Below are 23,334 nucleotides of genomic sequence, written 5' to 3' on the forward strand. Positions count from 1 at the left end.
TAAAAAGTGACTTCTTTTCCGGTGTGGTGGAATCCTGGCACTGGAGAGTAGAGGCGGGAAGAGCTGGAGGACCACAGGTCACGGTGTTAGAGTCTATCCTAAAGCAAAAAGAGATGGGTGTGGTGCTACACACCTGTGGTCCCAGCACCCAGAGAAGACAAAGGCAAATGAACCTCTGTGAGTTCCAGGGTAGCCTGGCCCACATAGACTGTTCCAGGCCCACCAGGACGATAAAGTGACACAGGAGCCTGGTATGGCTGTTTCCTGACAGGTTCTACCAGCACCTGACCAATACAGATATAGATACTTAAAGCCAACCATCGGGCTGAGAGCCCAGGGATACCAATAGAAGAGCTAGGGGAAGGACTGAAGGAGCTCAACAGGACTGCAACCACATAGGAAGAACAATATCAACTACCTGGACCACCCAGAGCACCCAGGAACTAAACCACCAACCAAAGAGTTGAGTCATGAAGGGAGCCATGGCTCCAGATAAGGAATCTAGAGGATGGCCTTATCTAGCATCAATGGGAGGGGAAACCCTTGGTCCTGCGGAGGCTTGATGCCCCAGCATAGGAGTATGCCACAGTGCTGAGGCAGGAGTGGTTAAGTGGCTAGAGGAACATCCTCATATAGGCAAAGGGGAGGTTGTGGGGTTGTGGGGGGGATTTGTGGAGGATTAATGGGGAAGGGGATATCATTTGAAATGTAAAAGAATAAAATGATTAATAAAAAGTATACACACACATTTGCCAATATTTATATTTTATATATATATATATACATATATATATATATATATGTATATATATATTTCTATTGCTTAGGTTCCTTTGCTTGCCTGTCACCATCTGGTTATCTCTGGTGTTAGTTGGTCTTGCTGTCTCTAACAGTGGCTTGACCCTCCTATAACCCTGTGTATCAGCACTCCTGGAGACTGGCTTCCTCCCAGCGGGATCTGGGTACAGAGAGCTGTGGGACCAGGTCAGCTCCTGGAACAGGCAGAAAACTGGAAGGATCCTGTCCTAGACTGCCCCTTGGTTCCTGTGTCCAGAGTGCTCTAGGCTGGTTCTTCTTGGGCCAGGAATATAAGCAGAAGTGGTGGTCTCCCCTGTGCTTTCAGGATTGTCTGCACTTCTGAGAGTCCCATTTTCTCTCCATGGGATCTGGGCACAGATCACTGTGGGACCAGTCAGCTCAGGGAACAGGTGGAAACCGGAAGGTTCCTGTCCCAGACTGTTTCTGGGTTCCTGTGTCCTGAGGGCTCCAAGCAGGTCTTACCTCTGCTCTCATGTGTATCTGCGCTCCAGGAGACTGGCTTTCAGCCTTATTTTAGCCTTTCGAAGGTTAACATTGCAGTTATGTCCTACTGTGCCTGACTGCTTTTGTTGTTTGATTTTGATTCAGGTTTACCGTGTAACCCAAGCTGACCTCAAACTCGTGATCATCCTTTTAGCTTCCAGAGTTCTGGGGCTGCAAGGATAAGTGACTATGCATGGCCCTACTGATCATCTTGGTAGATTCAGTAATGTGACTTTCTGATCTAGGATCATATCTAGCACCTTGTGGTAGTGTTTGTCATGGGACAGTTCCTCATCTGTCTTAGGCTCCTGTCCTTCATGTGTCTGGAAGAACTCATTGCAGCTTTGGTTTTGTTTTGTTTCATAAACAATGTTCTTTGTTTATTCATTTTTTTGGTCTGGAGTTTAATTTTTTTCATCTCTTTGTGTCAGAAATAAAGTGATTATAATTAATGCCACAATGATTGTAATTTGACAAGGTGTTATTAATCAGCTCAGATGGTGTTCTTTTTTTTTATTTATGGTTTAGTATCATTAGAAATGACATTGAGATATGTTTCTGTTTTAACTGTCTACAATGGGGAATTTTAGATATATTTTTTGAAGTTAAGGTTCCCAGCATTTTTTTACTTTGACTTAGGAACTCAAATGCTTTTTAGATAAAGTTTATATGTATTTTGTATAAAATTTCTCATTCATTTCTTAGAATTGTTATGTAAAATGAACAATGACATATTCTTTGTTATCAGAAGAAAGGATCTAAATAAAATAAGTCATTTATAAAATAGTAGTAATATTTTTCAGTTTAGAATGATATTTACTGTTCAAATTAATCTTTATCCAAAAAATATTTTCCCATTGGAAATAATTCTTACCTGATCTTGCAATTTTCTTTTTATTTTTTCTGTATTGGTGAATGAACCTAGGTGTTATACACATGCCAGGCAAGTGCTCTACCACTGAGTTACATTTTGTCTTTAACTTTTTTCTTTTGAGATCGGAGGCTACTGAGGGGCTCAGGTGGACCTTGACTTCACTTTGCAGCCCAGGCTGATTTTGAACTTGTGATCATCTTCTCCACCTGCAGAGTACCTGAAGCAACATGTGTGCACTGACAAGCTTATCCATGACAAGGCTCTAATATTACAGTATTCTTTACTGTTTGTGTTTTATGTCTTTGTGAGATTGTAAACCTCTTTGAGGTGATACCTTACATAGTCTTCTAATTTGAGACACATTTAAGACCCCTAGAGATGTAGAAAACAGGAAATTTATATATATATATATATATATATATATATATATGTGTATATATATATACACATATATACATATATATGTGTGTGTGTATATATACATATATATATAAATATATAATATAGATAAATATTGGCATCATCAGAGCCCAGTTTTCCCAACAAAACAAATACTGGATACCTCAACACACTGGAAAAGCAAGATTTGGATTTAAAATCACATCTCATGATGATGATAGAGGAATTTGCAAACCACTGAACTGAGAATAGGACCCCCGTTGAAGGAATCAGAGAAAGAACTGGAAGAGCTTGAAGGGGCTCGAGACTCCATATGTACAACAATGCCAAGCAACCAGAGCTTCCAGGGACTAAGCCACTACCCAAAGACTATACATGGACTGACCCTGGACTCTGACCTCATAGGTAGCAATGCATATCCTAGTAAGAGCACCAGTGGAAGGGGAAGCCCTGGGTCCTGCTAAGACTGAACCCCCAGTGAACTAGACTGGTGGGGGGAGGGCGGCAATGGGGGGAGGGTTGGGAGGGGAACACCCATAAGGAAGGGGAGGGGGGAGGGGGATGTTTGCCCGGATACCGGGAAAGGGAATAACACTTGAAATGTATATAAGAAATACTCAAGTTAATAAAAAATATATATATATAAAAAAGAAAAGAAGGACATAAATAACTCCCTTAAAGAAATACAGGACAATACAAGTAAGCGAGTAGAAGCCCTTAAAGAGGTAACACAAAAATCCCTTAAAGAATTACAGGAAAACACAACCAAACAGGTGAAGCAATTGAACAAAACTATCCAGGATCTAAAAATGGAAATAGAAACAATAAAGAAATCACAAAGGGAGACAACACTGGAGATAGAAAACCTAGGAAAGAGATCAGGAGTCATAGATGCAAGCATCATGAACAGAATACAAGATATTGAAGAGAAAATCTCAGGGGCAGAATATGGGTTTTCTATGGTAATAGAAAACATTGACACAACAGTCAAAGAATATGTAAAATGCAGAAAGCTTCTGACCCAACACATCTAGTAAATGCAGGACACAATGAGAAGATCAAACCTAAGGATAATAGGTATAAAAGAGAGAGAAGATTCTCAATTTAAAGGGCCAGTAAATACCTTCAACAAAATTACAGAAGAAACCTTCCCTAACCTAAAGAAAGACATGCCCATAAACATACAAGAAGCCTACAGAACTCCAAATAGAGTGGACCAGAAAAGAAATTCCTCCCATCACATAATAGTTAAAACAAAGAGAATATTGAAAGCAGTACGGGAAAAAGGTGAAGTAACATATAAAGGCAGACCTATCAGAATTACACCAGACTTCTCACCAGAGACTATGAAAGCCAGAAGATCCTGGACAGATGTCATACAGACCCTAAGAGAACACAAATGGCAGCCCAGGTTATTCTATCCAGCAAAACTCTCAATTAACATAGATGGAGAAACCAAGATATTCCATGACAAAACCAAATTTACACAATATCTTTTCACAAATCCAGCCCTACAAAGGGTAACAGATGGAAAAACTCCAACACAAGGAGGAAAACTCTGCCCTAGAAAAAGCAAGAAAGTGATCTTCTTGCAACAAACCCAAAAGAAGAGAGCCACACAAACATAATTCCACCTCTAACAACAATAATAACAAGAAACAACAATCACTACTCCTTAAAATCTCTTAACATCAATAAACTCAATTCCCTAATAACAAGACATGGACTAACAGACTGGATACATAAAGAGGACCCAGCATTTTACTGCATGCAATGAAGACAGTACAATGACACAGACAGACACTACCTCAGAGTAAAAGGCTGGAAAACAATTTTCCAAGCAAATGGTCCCAGGAAACAAGCTGGAGTAGCCATTCTAATATCAAATAAAATCTACTATCTACCAAAAGTTATCAAAAAAGATAAGGACACTTTATATTCATCAAAGGAAAAATCCACCAAGATGAACTCTCAATCCTGAATACCTATGCTCCAAATGGAAGGGCACCTACAGTCATAAAAGAAACCTTACTAAAGCTTGAAGCACACATTGCACCTCACACAATAATAGCAGGAGACTTCAACGGCCCACTCTCAGCAATGGACAGATCATGGAAACAGAAATTAAACAGAGACACAGACAAACTAACAGAAGTTATGAAACAAATGGATTTAGCAGATATCTATAGAACATTTTAGAATAAAACAAAAGAATATACTTTCTCAGCATATCATGGTACCATCTCTAAAATTAACCATATAATCAGTCACAAAACAGGCCTCAGCAGATACAAGGAGATTGAAATAATCCCATGCATCCTATCAGGCCACCGTAGACTAAGGCTGGTCTTCAATAACAACAAAAATCCCACATGCACGTGGACGTTGAACAATGGACTCAATGATAACTTGGTCAAGGAAGAAATAAAGAAATTAAAGACTTTTTAGAATTTAATGAGGATGAAGGCACAACATACCCAAACTTATGGGACACAATGAAAGCAGTGCTAAGAGGAAAACTCACAGCTCTGAGTGCCTCCAAAAAGAAACAGGAGAGAGCATACATCAGCAGCTTGACAGCACACCTAAAAGTTCTAGAACAAAATGAAGTAAATACACCCAAGAGGAGTACATGTCAGGAAATAATCAAACTCAGGGCTGAAATCAACCAAGTAGAAACAAAAAGGACTATACAAAGAATGAACAAAACCAGGAGCTGGTTCTTTGAGAAAATCAACAAGATAGATAAACCCTTAGCCAGACTACCCAGAGGGTACAGAGAGTGTGTCCAAATTAACAAAATCAGAAATGAAAAGAGAGACATGACAACAGAATCTGAGGAAATTAAAAAAAAATCATCAGATCCTACTACAAAAGCCTACACTCAACAAAACTGGAAAATCTGGATGAAATGTACAATTTTCTAGACAGATAACAGGTACCAAAGTTAAATCAGGAACAGATAAACCATTTAAACAACCCCATAACTCCTAAAGAAACAGAAGCAGTCATTAAAAGTCTCCCAACCAAAAAAAGCCCATGACCAGATGGGTTTAATGCAGAATACTATCAGACCTTCGTAGAGAACATAATACCAATATTGTCCAAACTATTCCACAAAGTAGAAACAGAAGGAACACTACCCAATTCTTTCTATGAAGCCACAATTATGCTTATACCTAAACCACACAAAAACCCAACAAAGAAAAATCTTCAGACCAATTTCCCTTACTAATATTGACACAAACATACTCAATAAAATTCTCTCAAACCGAATCCAAGAACACATCAAAACAATCATCTATCATGATCAAGTAGGCTTGATCCCAGGTATCCAGGGATGGCTCAAAATATGGAAATCCATCAACGTAATCCACTATATAAACAAACTCAAAGAAAAAAAATTTGATCATCTCGTTAAATGCTGAGAAAGCATTTGACAAAATTCAACACCTCTTCTTGTTAAAAGTCTTAGAAAGATCAGGAATTCAAGGCCCATACCTAAACATAGTAAAAGAAATATACAGCAAACCAATAGCCAACATCAAACTAAATGGAGAGAAACTTGAAGCAATTCCAGTAAAATCAGACCCTAGACAAGGCTGCTCACTCTCTCCCTACTTATTCAATATAGTTCTCAAAGTCCTAGCCAGAGAAATGAGACAACAGAAGGAAGTAAAAGGGATACAAATTGGGAAGGAAGACATCAACATATCACTATCTGCAGATGATATGATAGAATACTTAAGTGACCAAAAAAATTCCACCAGAGAAATTCTAACCCTGATAAAACAACTTCAGCAAAGTGGCTGGCTATAAAATTAATTCAAACAAAGCAGTAGCCTTCCTCTACTCAAAGGATAAACAGGCTGAGAAAAAAATTAGGGAAATGACACCCTTCACAATAGTGACAAATAATATAAAATACCTCGCTGTGACTCTAACCAAGCAAGTGAAAGATCTGTATGACAAGAACTTCAAGTTTCTAAACAAAGAAATTGAAGATCTGCGAAGATGCAAAGATCTCCCATGCTCATGGATTGGCAGAATTAATATTGTAAAAATAGCCATTCTACCCAAAGCAATCTATAGAATCAAATCAATCCCCATCAAAATTCCAACTCAATTCTTCATAGAGTTAGAAAGAGCAATTTTCAAATTTATTTGGAATAACATAAAACCCAGGATAGCGAAAACTATACTCAACAATAAAAGAACTTTTGGGGGAATCACCATCCGTGACTTCAAGCAGTATTACAGAGCAATGGTCATAAAAACTGTATGGTATTGGTACAGAGACAGGCAGGTGGATCAATGGACTAAAATTGAAGAACCAGAAATGAACCCACACACCTATGGTCACTTGATGTTTGACAAAGGAGCTAAAACCATACAGTGGAAAAAAGATAGCATTTTTTTCTTCCATTTTTATTAAATTCGGTATTTCTTATTTACATTTCAAATGTTATTCCCTTTCCCAGTTTCCTGTCCATCAGTCCCCTAACCCCCTCCCCTTCTATATGGGTTTTCCTCTCCCCATCCACCCCCCATTACCACCACCCCAACAATTCTGGCATTGGTTCAACTGGAGGTCAGCACGTAGAAGAAAGCAAATCAATCCATTCTTAAGTAGGGAAGAGCCTCAAACATATGGGCACTGAGGAAAATTTCCTGAATAGAACACCAATGGTTAATGTTCTAAGATCAAAAATTGACCAATGGGACCTCAGAAGATTGCAAAGGACAAAGGACACTATCATTAGGACGAAATGGCTACTAACAGATTGGGAAAAGATCTTTACCAATCCTATATCCGACTGAGGACTAATATCCAACATATGCAAAGAACTCAAGAAGTTAGACTTCAGAGAACCAAATAACCCTATTTAAAAATGGGGTACAGAACTAAACAAAGAATTATCAACTGATGAATATCAAATGGCTGAGAAGCACCTAAGGAAATGTTCAACATCCTTAGTCATCAGGGAAATGCTATTCAAAACAACCCTGAGATTCCACCTCACACCAGTCAGAAATGGTAAGATAAAAAAACTCATACAACAGATACTGGTGAGGATGTAGAGAAAGAGGAACACTCCTCCATTGTTGGTGGGATTGCAAGCTGGTACAACCACTTTAGAAATCAGTCTGGAGGTTCCTCAGAAAATTGGACATAATACTACCTGAGGACTCAGCTATACCACTCCTGGGCATACACTCAAAAGATGCTCCAACATACAACAAAGACACATGCTCCACTATGTTCATAGCGTCCTTATTTATAATAGCCAGAAGCTGGAAAGAACCCAGATGCCCTTCAACAGAGGAATGGATACAGAAAATATGGTACATCTACACAATGGAATACTACTCAGCTATCAAAAACAATGACTTTACGAAATTCATAGGCAAATGGATGAAACTAGAAAATATAATTCTGAGTGAGGTAGCCCAATCACAAAACCACACAAGGTATGCACTCACTGATAAGTGGATATTAGCCCAAAAGCTCAGATTACCCAAGATACAATCCACAGACCGCATGAAACTCAAGAAGAAGGATGACTAAAATGGCAATGCTTCAGTCCTTCTTAGAAGGGGGAACAAAAGAGGAGATATGGAGACAACTTTTGAAACAGAGACTGAAGGAATGGCCATTCAGACCCTGCCCCACCTGGGGATCCAGCCCATATACATACAGCCATCAAATCCAGACAATATTGCTGATGCCAAGAAGTACATGCTGACAGGAGCCTGATATAGTTGTCTCCTGAGAGGCTCTGCCAGAGCATGACAAATACAGAGGTGAATGCTGACAGCCAACCACTGAACTGAGAACAGGGACCCCATTCAAGGAGTTAGAAAACAGATTGAAGGAGCTGAAGGGGTTTACAACCCTATAAGAACAAAAATGCCAACCAACCAGAGCTCCCAGGGACTAAACCACCATCCAAAGAGTACACATGGACAGTCCCATGGCTCCAGCTGTATATGTAGCACAGGATGCCCTTGTTCGGCACCGATGGGAGGAGATGCCCTTGGTCTTTCCAAGGCTAGACCCCCCTGGGTAGGGGAATGTCAGGGCAGGGAGTTGGGAAGGGGTTGGTGGTTGGGTGGGGGAAAACCCCTTATAGAAGAAGGGGGAGGGGGTGGGAGAGGAGGTTTATGGATGGGAAACCAGGAAAGGGGATAACATTTGAAAAGTAAATTTATAAAATCTAATAAAAAATGTTAAATAAATAAATAAATAAATAAGGCGAAAGCAAGAGAACAGTTAAGTTATAGGACAACCTCAGCTACATAGTAAGGCCCCATCTTCAACCATAAACAAAGGGATTTGCAAAATGGCTCAGTGGATAAAATGCGAAGCCTAATGACCTGAGTATAAAACCCCAAACCATAAGAGTCGGAGACAACCAGCTCCTATACGATGTCTTCTGACATCTTCAGGTACACCACGACACACACTAATAATAAGTACAATCTTTACAAACAATTTTAAAAGCCTTTGAATTTTTAACATAATACTAAAAGGCAGGGATAATAAGAAAAATGTAAATGCTGGCTATATATTACATATTATACAAATGTTATATTCACTTTATAACATATAACATAAAAGAAACTACCTGTTCCTCGAGAACGCATGCTGTGGTATAAATGTGGATGGCTTTCAGGTTGGCACCTTAGTCTCAAATGTTTAGCACAGTGTACACAGACATTCAGGCAGAGTCAAAAGCAAATGTAAGAAATGCTAATATGGGAACCTAAGTTGGGGTATATTCAACCAATCTAATCTGAAACTCTTCTTAAGACCTCATATTATAGAAACAAAAGCTGAAGTGGAGAGGATATGATATTCTAGCACACACAGACATGTGTAAGCACAGTAGTGGATTTTCAAATTATATTACCTGAATTCTCTCAGAAAGAGGATGGTCAGAAGGGTGTAATGAGTCCTTGGAAGGCGATTCAGCAGGGGCACATCTGTCTTCAACAGGTTTCCCTTTCTGTATGCTTTCTTCAGGTAAAAGGCATATGTTTTCCTTATCGCTGTCATCCTTTGCCCTTAAGGCTTCTGTCACTAGGGAAACTTTGGGCATCACTGCTGTAGACCGGGAACGAACCGGCCGACCTCTCTGAACAGTCTCCCATCCCTCAGCATCTTTCCGTTCTATGCAATTAAGGAAAGAATTAAATCAAACTTTCTTTACATGATAAAAATATTGGAGAACCTATAAAATAGAAATGTTTTCCAATTTAATTTCATTAATTTCTCTTTCCCTATTGTTTTTCCTAAATATTTTAAGGCAAATTTTAGACATTATTGCACTTTTCCTATAATTATTTAGTCTGTTTTTTCATAAAACTTCTTTAATACTATTAGTATACCCAACAGAAGGAACAATGCTGTAAGTCATATCAATTCTATATTCAATATTTAGTCATGTTTAACTTTTATCAAAACATACTACATGTTATTAAGTATATGTCATTTATACTTAAATATAATGCAAATTAAACAAGAAATCATTAAATGAATAAGAACCACACAAAGAGAGAAAAATGAATTATAAAATTAAAAGTTTAACAAAAGATTTCAGTTTCTACTTAATTCGGCCAGTTCCTCTTCAAACCATGAGGATTAATCACTTTATTCTTTAAAAGAAAGAAAAATACTACTAAACAGCTGGACCTAATCCATTAGCCAAGACAGCCAACACAAACACTATCATATAATTTAAAAACTGAAGCAAGTAAAAAGGAGTATTTCAAAATAAAAACTATACCAAAGTCTTTTGGAAACAAAAAATGAAAGGCTACAGACAAATTACATCTTGAAAGAACCTTCAGTGAAAACTATTTCTAAAATAATGATTGTTAAAAGACAGCATATCATGTGTTAAACTGTCTGAGCCACTCAAAACAGAATATTAGAACAAAACTACAAAAACTAAAATTCGCATCTCCTTTTACAATCTTATACATATAAATTTTCCAGTATTACAAATGTCATTTGCAAAGTTGCATTAAATTCAATTCTAAGACCACTGAGGAAGAATTAAAATGTCCCATCTGGTTGTGATACATCCACAGTTTAATGCATTAATGCTTGGTTATAATATTTACATCAGTGTTAAGAGACAATCTTCCTGTAATTTCCATGTTAGGTCTTGATATTAAAATTATGTTAACATCACAAAATATGACCTTTTTTACCGAAGGATAAATTTCCATAGACTTGATATTTTTATTTACAAGTTTAGAAGAATTAGCAGGTACAGCCATCTTGACATAAAATCTTTTTGGGAAAAGATATTTCGGATTCACATTTTTTCAAGATAATTATAAAGTCCCTTCAAGCTTCTCCTGTTATTATATAAATTTGAAGTTGTATTTTAATAATTTTTTCAATTTCTTCTGAATTTTTTCTATATCTGAGGTATAACAGCTTTAATAGCCTAATACTACTTTGTCAACATTGGCACTTTATATTATTCCCTACCTTTTTCCTGACACATACCTTTATTATCCCTTCTATTCCTTCAGCCACAATAGTAGAAACTGACCATTTTATTCATCTGTTTGAAAAAAATCTCAAATTTATAGCTATCTAGATATTTTTCTCTTTAAGTTGCTTGGGCTTTAACTTCCCTTTTGCAACCTCAAAAGAAGGATATTTTAGTTTTCCCTCTTTATCTCCACAGTTCTTAAATGTTCACCTTCATTTAATTCATTTTTCAAATTTTCACCGAGACATCCTTCCTGACACCATCCAGATGTGCCTTATGAAATCCCGAAATTTTCAGAATTATACAGCTATCTTTTTGTATTTTTCTAACTTAATTCCATGCTTTATCTCTATTTTATGGAGGGTGCATTCATACAAAGATCATGGTTCTTTCTACCATGTGGATTCATCCAGGTACTGAGCTCAGGTCATCAGACTTGAGGGCAAGTTCTTCACATACTGAGCCATATTGCCACCAGCAGCACTCCCACTCCCATCTCCCAAACGATGGAAATCACCTGAAATTTCACATGACTCTCTAACAACTCAGCATGTTTTAATTTAAGTAACTGTGCCATGTATGCACGCATATGTATTTAGACTTAATAGTTCAGGCCATAAAAAAGAATTTGAATGAAAATTGGCCTTTTTCTTGCCAAAAACAACCATAAAAACTAGACAAAATATATAAATGAACTGCTTAAAGGTGCTGGAAAGCACCCAGCATGAGCATGTCTTGAGAACCTACAATTCCTGAGTGAAGGGAATGGCAGCTTCAGACTCACAGTCCCCTCAGCATTCTAACTTTTGGCACTGAGAGTACAAGGAATTGTGTCTAGCAAAAGTCAGCAGGCCTGTCCTGGCACTAGAGTGCAGAGGCAACACCTTACAGAAAGTGGGGGCCACTACAGAAAAATAAACCTCCCCCCCAAAAAAAATCTGCATTCAATCTTCCCCGAGGTGCTGACAACTAACTCCTCAGCTTTCCGTATGCAAGGCAAGTCCAAAAAAGCAGCAGAAAGAAGCAGCTGGGATGTTAGTGAGCTAAGCAGAAACTGAAGTAACAGTACAATTCTTGGAAACAAAAACTGGAATCCAGGGATGGAGGGGGTTTTCAGTGGAAATCTCAAGAGGAGTAATGGACTTTAATACAATCTCAAACCAAACCCTGTGAGGATTAGGAACAGTATGCTGCCTCTTCTCTATCATCCTACAAGACAGAAGAGAAAAACCTTTAATTCTCTCTCTCCCTCTCCCTCCTTCCCCACCCCACTACCGTGTGTGTGTGTGTGTGTGTGTGTGTGTGTGTGTGTGTGTGTGTGTCTGTGTCTGTGTATGTGTGTGTGTGTATATGCGCACACGAGAGTGATTGTGGGCTCCCCCTATTGCTTTCATATTTATTTTATTAGTATGCTGTCTGTGCTGGTACCCATGACAGTCAAGAGAACAAGCTTCAGGAGTCAGTGCTCTCCTTCCTTCCACTAAAGTAACAAGGGATTGAATTTAGGTCATCAGGCTGCCTACTGTTCAGGCCTAGTACTCTACAGCAGCCTTCTCATTGGTATAGCTATAACCACTACCACTTGTAACTATTATGGTTGCTATCAACATGACAACCACCGGCACTGTCTCCTCCTCATATTACCAGCTTGGCCCTCTAGTTATATACAGCCTATAAGGACTGGGACATAAATGTAGAACTATATTTTTGAATCATTCACAATACTTCTCCAAGTTCCACACCAATCTCAAGTCTGGCATAAGGTCCAAATATAGGCTTTCAATTATAACAAGGCCTTAGTGAGAATTGTTGGAGGAGAAAAGGTCACTAAGGGTAGTGATAGCCGAATCTGGTAAAAGTTGTCTGAAGTAGCCATAGTTAGTGTAGGGCCTTCTGAAATAGGTAGGAGTGACAGCTTCAGGTACAGTGATCCTCATAGCTGAACTAAGCATTCCTGAATGGTAGATGATGACTTAAAACAATAGGCTGACTTGGAGGCAAACTCTCAGTTTGTCAAGAGCAGTTTGTCAGCTTCACCTTTGAAGCAGTCAGACATTAAAATGGATGTGACTCTCAGGAAGTTGAGTGGTTGCTTCCTATGCATACAATGGTTAATGGTAAAACAGACAGTTTACTGTGCTAACTGGATCAATACATGTACACATACGGATTGAAATCAACCACATAAAGAAGCACCAGTTCTGTGTTTAGGAACACATGATTAAGAACAGCTAAAGAGATGGTCAGAGAGTTAAACTTACTAAAACCTATTTTAACGAGAGTTCATACAATTCTAGCATTTGGGGTGTTGATTTGTTTGTTTGTTTGTTTGTTTGTTTGTCTGTTTTTTCAAGTATAGCTCTTACAAAATATCTGTGAGGCATGTGAAAAGACCCAACAAGAAAAAGACAGGGATGACTAGCAAATGCTAAAAGCCTCTTACTTTTTAGCTGATTCAAATCCTAATGTTCATCCAAACATAAATACATGTCTGTGAGAAAGCAGACTTTAAGTTGGGCATCTGAGATGTTTCTATGGTTTTTATCACAAATGCGTGATTGAACATAGATTTACATTTGCTCTTCTATTCTGGTATCACCACTTACTCTGATTTGATAGCATTTAAAAAAACAATACTGCATTTTTAATACCCATCAGTATTTTATGTATTTTGGAAACATTTTGAGAATTTCATACATACATATAACATGTCTGCCAAATCTATTTCTATTCTATCCTCTCTTATTCCTCCCTTATCCATCTACCTCCATGTGCTCTTTATAAACCTCCTGGGTCCACCTAGTTTTAGCCTGTCCGCATGGGTATAGGACATGAGAGGGTCATCACCTATTTTAATAACTCTTAACAGCTATAACTATATATACAAGATCAGAAAAAGATGAAAAAATCAAAATGGCTGGAGAAAAGGGCTGGTGAAACCTACCCCTAGTTCAGAGACAACTGGCAACTGATGGGAAAGAAAACCAGTTTTCTTCAGAGATGTGGGCCCTGAGAGGCTACTTATCCTCCATTAGATGGTCCTATACTCAGAATTCATATTTTGAATGATAAAATGTAAGTATGAATATACTAGCTGGCTTAATAGTACACTACATTAGTAGAATACAAAGTATAATACTTTGTATAGTAGAATACAAAGCAGAGGATCACCAAGGTCTCATGACATAATTCAGGCTAGTCTGAACCAGCTATAAGGTCAGGAAAGCTTCAAATCATGATGCTATCTCATTCCCCTGGGATGCACACTAACACACCGAGCTAATTTTCAAATTCTTAATATTATCATCTTCCTAAATTCTTCATTTTCAGCACACTATAATCATAAAAAGTCCAGGCTAGTGATCTCATTCTAAGATTGTCATCACTGGTTGGTTAATTAATTAATTAAAAAGTCTGGACAACTGGCTCTCATTCTGAGATTGTCACAACTGATTAATCAATTAATTAAATCTTTGGCTCTCTGTGCTGTTTTATTTTTTTTATAGTGGTAACTGAGAAATATAATCCTTTCTTGAGACCATGCATGCTTAAAAGTATAGAAATCTGTTCTCTGTTTTAATGAGTAATTTATTTACTTAGCCATAATCTCTAGAGTATGAGTTAATTCTCTTTTTCAGAATTTTGATGATCATAAAATTTTATTTGTAGCATCTAGATAATGAATTGATGGGGTCAACTAATCTTGGGTTTTATTTTTCTCCTCTGAAAATATAGATTAAATAAACTTTTCTTTTAAAAGCACAAGTCCTGATATTATGTTATAGCAACAAAAAAGAGAATACTACAGAATTCTGGCCTACTACTAATTTGCAATAAGTGTACTTATACAAAAAAAAAATTAGGGCAATACATTAGGTAAAAGGAAGGGATACTGTTTAAAATGAGCCAAAATGACTAAGATAAAATACAAAAATAAAATGAAATACATCCATAATACCAAAAAAGAAATGTCTAGGAGTCAACTCAGGATATCCCATATGCTAGGGAAGCACTCTACCAACGAGTTATTACATTGCAAGCCAAAATTTTATGGTTTTAACTAGTAGAGATCAATATGACATAAAATGAGGGCAAGTTTGGGGTTATTTGGTTGTTTGGTTTGGTTTTCAAGACAGGATTTCTCCATGTAGCCCTGGCTATCCTGAGACTCAATCTGTAGATCAGGCTGGCTGCAAACTCACAGAGAGCTACCTGCCTCTGCCTCCCCTCTGCTGAGATTAAAGGTGTGTGCCCCTACTACTCAGAAGGCCCAAGTTTTAAAATGCATAACATTCCTTTCTAACTATGGGCAGCTAGAACATGAATAAGTAAAAAACTTAAAAAGTGTAACTCAAAAATCACTTGCCATTTTTCCGGGAAGTTTTCTGCACTGCCATTGGTGCACAGGGCTGAGCAGCTGTTACCTCAGAAGTGGAAGAACCAGTGTGATGCGCCTTTACCTTGTCAGCCCAACTGACACCTGTGGGAGCCAGACATGGGGCAGTTACTGCACCAGGTAAATTCCTATTGAGAAAGAAAAACACATGTAATAAATTAAATATCAAAGTAATTGCTGTGAAAATATACCATTATATGTAAATACTAAATATTTCTTGCCATTACTAGTTTTTATAAGAAACAGTGCACGTCACTCGACACAGGCACTATTAAAATGGTTCCTTCTTCTCTGTGTATATTCCTTTTATAAACTACAAAAGTGATGCTTCGTTGGCAATATCCCATTTTGGCTCCTGGAAAATTAAGTAATACTAATTTCCTCAAATCTGCATAGTTATCCTATCCACTCCTTCTACAGTCACTTTAATAGTTCACATTTATCAAAACTCCACTGTCAGCTTAGCCTGGAATCAACTAAAGAATTATGACACAATGAAAGTAAATGTATTGCTAAGCATTACAGACTACTCAGGACTGAGGAGACAGCATGGCTGTGAGACTACTAAAAGGCTCAGGTTTTACTTGGGTTCAAAACAACCTGACAGTGACATCTTTCTTCTCCATCTGTGGTCCAAACATATCCACCCACCCCTTTTGCAACCAAAATTAGGTCCTGAATCTTAGTGCACTGACATGGAAACAGTTTGGCTGACTGGGTGGGGTTAGGTAGCTTCTGACTTCCTTTTCTGTGGTGTAATATACAAAGAAAACTTTTACAGGTAAAGAGACAACATCTACTTTCCTTCCCACATTTTCTGTTCCCTTAATCAATGGCTTTAAACAAACATTCCCAATTTTTCCTGCTGTATACATGTAAAATGCTTTACTTCCTATTTAAATTTTGAATTAAAATAATAAACAAGATTCAAACTTTATAACTCACATTTCCATTAGTAAGCACAACCCAAGCAGAATGAGATGTGGATACTAAAGGCCGGCTATGAACTACAACAGAAAGTAAAAAGAAGCAATACATTTTACAACAATATGAATAGGATCACACCAAGAACACTGTGGGAACGTTATCCACATAGACACCATCATGATGAATACAGTCAACATGAAAACCCTCTGGGTATGTCTATGAGGCAATTTCTACACAGGAATAACAAATACGATGGTTTTGAAACAGCATTAAAATGGCAATGGAAGATGCTTGTATCTATGGCTCCTTGTCTCAGCTATCAAAAACAATGACTTTATGAAATTCATAGGCAAATCAAGGGAACTGGAAAATATAATCCTGAGTGAGGTAACCCAATCACAGAAAAACACACATGGTATGCACTCATTGATAAGTAGCTATTAGCCCAAATGCTTGAATTACCCTAGATGCACAGAACACATGAAACTCAAGAGGGATGACCAAAATGCGAATCCTTCACTCCTTCTTTAAAAGGGGAACAAGAATACCCTTGGCAGGGAATAGGGAGGCAAAGTTTAGAAAAGAGCAGAAGGAACACCCATGCAGAGCCTGCCCGACATGTGGCCCATACATATACAGCCAACCATTTAGATAAGATGGATGAAGCAAAGAAGTGCAGGCTGACAGGAACTGGATATATATCTCTCCTGAGAGACACAGCCAGAATACAGCAAATACATAGGCAATGCCAGCAGCAAACGAATGAACTGAGAACTGGACTCCTGTTGAAGGACTCAGAGAAAGGACTGGAAGAGCTTGAATGGGCTTGAGACCCCATATGAACAACAATGCCAACCAACCAGAGCTTCCAGGGACTAAGCCACTACCCAAAGACGATACATGGACTGAACCTGGGCTCCAACCTCATAGGTAGCAGTGAATATCCTAGTAAGATCATCAGTGTAAGGGGAAGCCCTGGGTCCTGCCAAGACTGAACGCCCAGAGAACTTGATTGTTGGGGGGAGGGTGGTAATGGGGGAAGGATGGGGAGGGGAAGCCCATATAAAAGGGGAGGGGAGGGTTTAGGGGGATGCTGGCCCGAAAACAGGAAGGGGAATAACAATCGAAATGTAAATAAGAAATATTCAAGTTAATAAAGATAAAAAAAAGGGGGGGGGGTTGGGGATTTAGCTCAGTGGTAGAGACCTTGCCTAGCAAGCCCAAGGCCCTGGGTTCAGTCTCCAGCTCTGAAAAAAAGAAAGAAGAAAAAAAAAAAAAGGCAATGGATTCTGAGTTACTCTTCTTGCAAAGACCCACCAAAATGAGACCAGAACCACTGCACAAGTTAGGGTCTGAATCTGAAGAAGAAGAAAAAGAAGCAAGCAAGCAGGTATTAGCATTCATCTCTCTGCTCCCTGACTGAAGACGTAATGTGATCAAACACTTCATGTTTCAGGCCGTGATAAACTAGGTCTCACCCAACAATAAGTCCAAGTAAAAATCCTTCAAAGTTCCCTTATGTTGCTTTACCAAGTATTTCTTAACATCCAAAAGAAAAAAGTAACTAATGCATGCATTAAAAGTTAGCAGAAGGGTTGTTCTAATTTGCATTTCCCTGATGACTTAGATGTTAAACACTTTTTCTTCTTTATTAACTTGAGTATTTCTTATTTACATTTCGAGTGTTATTCCCTTTCCCGGTTTCCATGCCAATATCCCCCAACCCCTCCTTCTCCCCTTCTATGTTGGGGTTCCCCTCCCCATCCTCCACCCATTGCCACCCCCCCTCAACAATCATGTTCACTGGGGGTTCAGTCTTGGCAGGACCAAGGGCTTCCCCTTCCACTGGTGCTCTTACTAGGCTATTCATTCCTACCTATAAGGTTGGAGCCCAGGGTCAGTCCATGTATAGTCTTTGGGTAGTAGCATAGTCCCTGGAAGCTCTGGTTGCTTGGCATTGTTGTTCATATGAGGTATTGAGCCCCTTCAAGCTCTTCCAGTTCTTTCTCTGATTTCTTCAACAGGGGTCCAGTTCTCAGATCAGTGGTTTGCTGCTGACATTCGCCTATGTATTTTCTGTATTCTGGCTGTGTCTCTCAGGAGACACCTACATCCGGTTCCTGTCAGCCCGCACTTCTTTGCTTCATCCATCTTGCCTAATTGGGTGGCTGTATGTATGGGCGACATGTGGGGCAGGTTCTGAATGGGTGTTCCTACTAACTCTGTTTTAATCTTTGCCTCCATATTCCCTACCAAGAGTATTCTTGTTCCCGTTATAAAGGAGTGAAGCATTCACATTTTGATCATCCGTCTTGAGTTTCAAGTGTTCTCTGCATCTAAGTAATTCAAGCATTTGGGCTAATAGCTACTTACCCATGAGTGCATACCATGTGTGTTTTTCTGTGATTGGGTTACCTCACACAGGATGATATTTTCCAGTTCCATTCATAGAATTTCATAAAGGCATTGTTTTTGATAGCTGAGTAATATTCCATTGTGTAGATGTACCACATTTTCTGTATCCATTCCTCTGTTGAAGGGCATCTGGGTTCTTTCCAGCTTCTGGCTATTATAAATAAGGCTGCTATGAACATAGTGGAGCACGTGTCTTTTTTATATGTTGGGGCATCTTTTGGGTATATGCCCAAGAGAGGTATAGCTGGATCCTCAGGCAGTTCAATGTCCAATTTTCTGAGGAACCTCCAGACTGATTTCCAGAATGGTTTTACCAGTCTGCAATCCCACCAACAATGGAGGAGTGTTCCTCTTTTTCCACATCCTTGCCAGCATTTGCTGTCACCTGAGTTTTTGATCTTACCCATTCTCACTGGTGTGAGGTAAAATCTCAGGGTTGTTTTGATTTGCATTTCCCTTATGACTAAGGATGTTGAACATTTTTGTAGGTGTTTCTCAGCTATTCGGCATTCCTCAGCTGTGAATTCTTTGTTTAGCTCTGAACCCCATTTTTAATAGGGTTGTCTCTCTGTGGTCTAACTGATTGAGTTCTTTGTATATTTTGGATATGAGCCCTCTATCTGTTGTAGGATTGGTAAAGATCTTTTCCCAATCTGTTGGTTGACGTTTTGTCCTAACGACAGTGTCCTTTGCCTTACAGAAGCTTTGCAGTTTTATGATATCCCATTTGGTAATTCTTGATCTTAGAGCATAAGCCATTGGTGTTTTGTTCAGGAAATTTTCTCCAGTGCCCATGTGTTTGAGATGCTTCCCCACTTTTTCTTCTATTAGTTTGAGTGTATCTGGTCCTTGATCCACTTGGACTTAAGCCTTGTACAGGGTGATAAGCATGGCTTGATCTGCATTCTTCTGCATGTTGACCTCCAGTTGAACCAGCACCATTTGCTGAAAATGCTATCTTTTTTCCATTGGATGGTTTTGGCTCCTTTGTCAAAAATCAAGTGACCATAGGTGTGTGGGTTCATTTCTGGGTCTTCAATTCTATTCCATTGGTCTGTCTGTCTCTGTACCAATACCATGCAGTTTTTATCACTATTACTCTGTAATACTGCTTCAGTTCAGGGATACTGATTCCCCCTGAAGTCCTTTTATTGTTGAGGATAGTTTTAGCTATCCTGGGTTTTTTTTATTCCAGATGAATTTGCAAATTATTCTGTCTAACTCTCTGAAGAATTGGATTGGTATTTTGATGGGGATTGCATTGAATCTGTAGATCGCTTTTGGTAAAATGGCCATTTTTACTATATCAATCCTACCAATCCATGAGCATGGGAGATCTTTCCGTCTTCTGAGGTCTTCTTCAATTTCTTTCTTCAGAGGCTTGAAGTTCTTTTCATACAGATCTATTACTTGCTTGGTTAAAGTCACACCGAAGTACTTTATATTGTTTGGGTCTATTATGAAGGGTGTCGTTTCCCTAATTTCTTTCTCGGCTGGTTTCTCTTTTGTGTAGAGGAAGGCTACTGATTTATTTGACTTAATTTTTATACCCAGCGACTTTCCTAAAGTTGTTTATCAGCTTTAGTAGTTCTCTGGTGGAACTTTTGGGATCACTTAAATATACTATCATATCATCTGAAAATTGTGATATTTTGACTTCTTCTTTTCCAATCTGTATCCCCTTGATCTCCTTTTGTTGTCTGATTGCTCTGGCTAGAACTTCAAGAACTATATTGAACAAGTAGGGAGAGAGTGGACAGCCTTGTCTACTCCCGGATTTAAGTGGGATTGCTTCAAGTTTCTCTACATTTAGTTTAATGTTCGTGACTGGTTTGCTGTATATGGTTTTTACTATGTTTAGGTATGGGCCTTGAATTCCTATTCTTTACAGGACTTTTATCATGAAGGGGTGTTGAATTTTGTCAAATGCTTTCTCAGCATCTAATGAAATGATCATGTGGTTTTGTTCTTTCAGTTTATTTATGTAATGGATCACGTTCATGGTTTTCCGTATATTAAACCATCCCTGCATGCCTGGGATGAAGCCTACTTGATCATGGTGGATAATTGTTTTGATGTGCTCTTGGATTCAGTTTGCCAGAATTTTATTGAGTATTTTTGTGTTGATATTCATAAGGGAAATTGGTCTGAAGTTCTCTTTCTTTGTTGGGTCTTTGTGTGGTTTAGGAATAAGAGTAATTGTGGCTTCATAGAAGGAATTCGGTAGTGCTCTGTCTGTTTCAATTTTGTGGAACAGTTTGGATAGTATTGGTATGAGGTCTTCTATGCAGGTCTGATAGAATTCTGCACTAAACCTGTCTGAACCTGGGCTCTTTTTGATTGGGAAACCTTTAATGACTGCTTCTATTTCGTTAGGAGTTATGGGATTGTTTAAATGGTTTATCTGTTCCAGATTTAACTTCAGTACCTGGTATCTGTCTAGGAAATTGTCCATTTCCTCCAGATTTTCAAGTTTTGTTGAATATAGGCTTTTGTAGTAGGATCTGATGATTTTTTTTTAATTTCCTCGGATTCTGTAGTTATGTCTACCTTTTCATTTCTGATTTTGCTAATTTGGACACACTCTCTGTGTCCTTTCATTAGTCTGGCTAAGAGTTTATCTATCTTGTTGATTTTCTCAAAGAACCAACTTTAGGTTCTGTTGATTCTTTCTATGGTCCCTGTTGTTTGTGCTTGGCTGATTTCAGCTCTGGGTTTGATTATTTCCTGCCTTCTACTATTCCTCGGTGTATTTGCTTCTTTTTGTTCTAGGGCTTTTAGGTGTGCTGTCAAGCTGCTGACATATGCTCTCTTCTGTTTCTTTCTGCAGGCACTCAGAGCTATGAGTTTTCCTCTTAGCACAGCTTTCATTGTGTCCCATAAGTTTGGGTATGTTGTACCTTCATTTCCACTAAATTCGAAGAAGTCTTTAATTTCTTTCTTTATTTCTTCCTTGATCAGGTTATCATTGAGTAGAGCACTGTTCAACTTCCATGTATATGTGGGCGTTCTTCCCTTATTGTTATTGAAAACCAGCTTTAGCCTGTGGTGGTCTGATAGCACGCATGGGATTATGTCTATCTTTCTGTACCTGTTGAGGCCTGTTGTTTGACCAATTATATGGTCAATTTTGGAGAAAGTACCATGAGGTGCTGAGAAGAAAGTATATCCTTTTGCTTTAGGATAGAATGTTCTATAAATACCTGTTAAGTCCATTTGGTTCATGACTTTTCTTAGTCTGTCTACGTCTCTGTTTAATTTCTGTTTCTATGACCTGTCCATTGATGAGAGTGGGGTGTTGAAATCTTCTACTATTATTGTGTGAGGTCCAATGTGTGTTTTGAGCTTTAGTAAGGTTTCTTTTATATATGTAGGTGCCCTTGTATTTGGATCATAAATATTTAGGATTGAGAGTTCATCTTGGTGGATTTTTCCTTTGATGAGTATGAAGTGTCCTTCCTTATCTTTTTTGATGACTTTTAGTTGAAAATTGATTTTATTCGATATTAGAATGGCTACTCCTGCTTGCTTCTTCCAACCATTTGCTTGGAAAGTTGTTTTCCAGCCTTTCACTCTGAGGTAGTTTCTGTCTTTGTCTCTGAGGTCTGTTTCCTGTAGGCAGCAGAATGCAGGGTCCTCATTGCGTATCCAGTTTGTTAATATAGATTAACAAACTTTTTATTGGGGAGTTGAGTCCACTGGTGTTGAGAGATATTAAGGAATAGCCATTATTGCTTCCTGTTATATTCATATTTGGATGTGAAGTTATGTTTGTGTGCCTTTCTTCTCTTTGCTTTGTTGCCAAGAAGATTAGTTTCTTGCTTTTTCTAGGGTGTAGCTTGCCTCCTTATGTTGGGCTTTACCATTTATTATCCTTTGTAGCGCTGGATTTGTAGAAAGATATTGTGTAAATCTGGTTTCTTTAGGTGCTTCTCAGTCATTCAATATTCCTCAGTTGAGAATTCTTTATTTAGCTCTCTACCCCATTTCTTAATAGGGTTATTTGTTTCTCTGAAGTCTAACTTCTTAAGTTCTTTGCATATGTTGGATATTAGCCCTCAATCGGATGTAGGATTGGTAAAGATCTTTTCCCAATCTGCTGGTTGCCATTTTGTCCTAATGACAGTGACCTTTGCCTTCCAGAAGCTTTGCAATTTTATTAAGTCCCCCTCGTCAATTCTTGATCTTAGAGCATAAGCCACTGGTGTTTTGTACAGGAAATTTTTCTCAGTGAACATGTGTTCGAGGCTAGTCCATACTTTTTCTTCTATTGGTTTGAGTGTATCTGCTTTTATGTGGAGGCCCTTGATCCACTTGGATTTTAGCTTCGAACACAGAAATAAGAATGGATCGATTTGCACTCTTCTACATGCTGACCTCCAGTTGAACCAGAACCATTTGTTGAAAATGCTATCTTTTAATGTTATCTTTTCTCCACTTAATGTCTTTACCTCTTTTGTCAAAGATCAAGTGACCATAGGTATGTGGGTTCATCTCTGGGTCTTCAA

General features: G+C 38.4%; 1 protein-coding gene across 9 annotated transcripts in view; it reads right to left on the reverse strand.

Annotated features, from left to right (window-relative positions):
* The window catches only part of Scaper (S-phase cyclin A-associated protein in the ER), a 387,677-nt gene that overhangs the window by 287,101 nt on the left and 77,242 nt on the right, over positions 1–23,334 (reverse strand). For all 9 annotated transcript variants that reach the window (XR_015626332.1, NM_001427719.1, XM_087560185.1 and 6 more), the window contains 2 exon segments: positions 15,455–15,612; positions 9,490–9,749 (listed from right to left, as the gene is read on the reverse strand). Coding sequence is in view for 8 of the 9 variants with exons in the window: in NM_001427719.1 (NP_001414648.1) it covers positions 9,490–9,749; positions 15,455–15,612 (418 nt within the window). In the remaining variant the exon portion in view is untranslated.

This window comes from Rattus norvegicus, chromosome 8, assembly GCF_021556685.1.
Source record: "Rattus norvegicus strain SHRSP/BbbUtx chromosome 8, alternate assembly SHRSP_T2T, whole genome shotgun sequence".
Taxonomy (NCBI): Eukaryota; Metazoa; Chordata; class Mammalia; order Rodentia; family Muridae; genus Rattus; species Rattus norvegicus.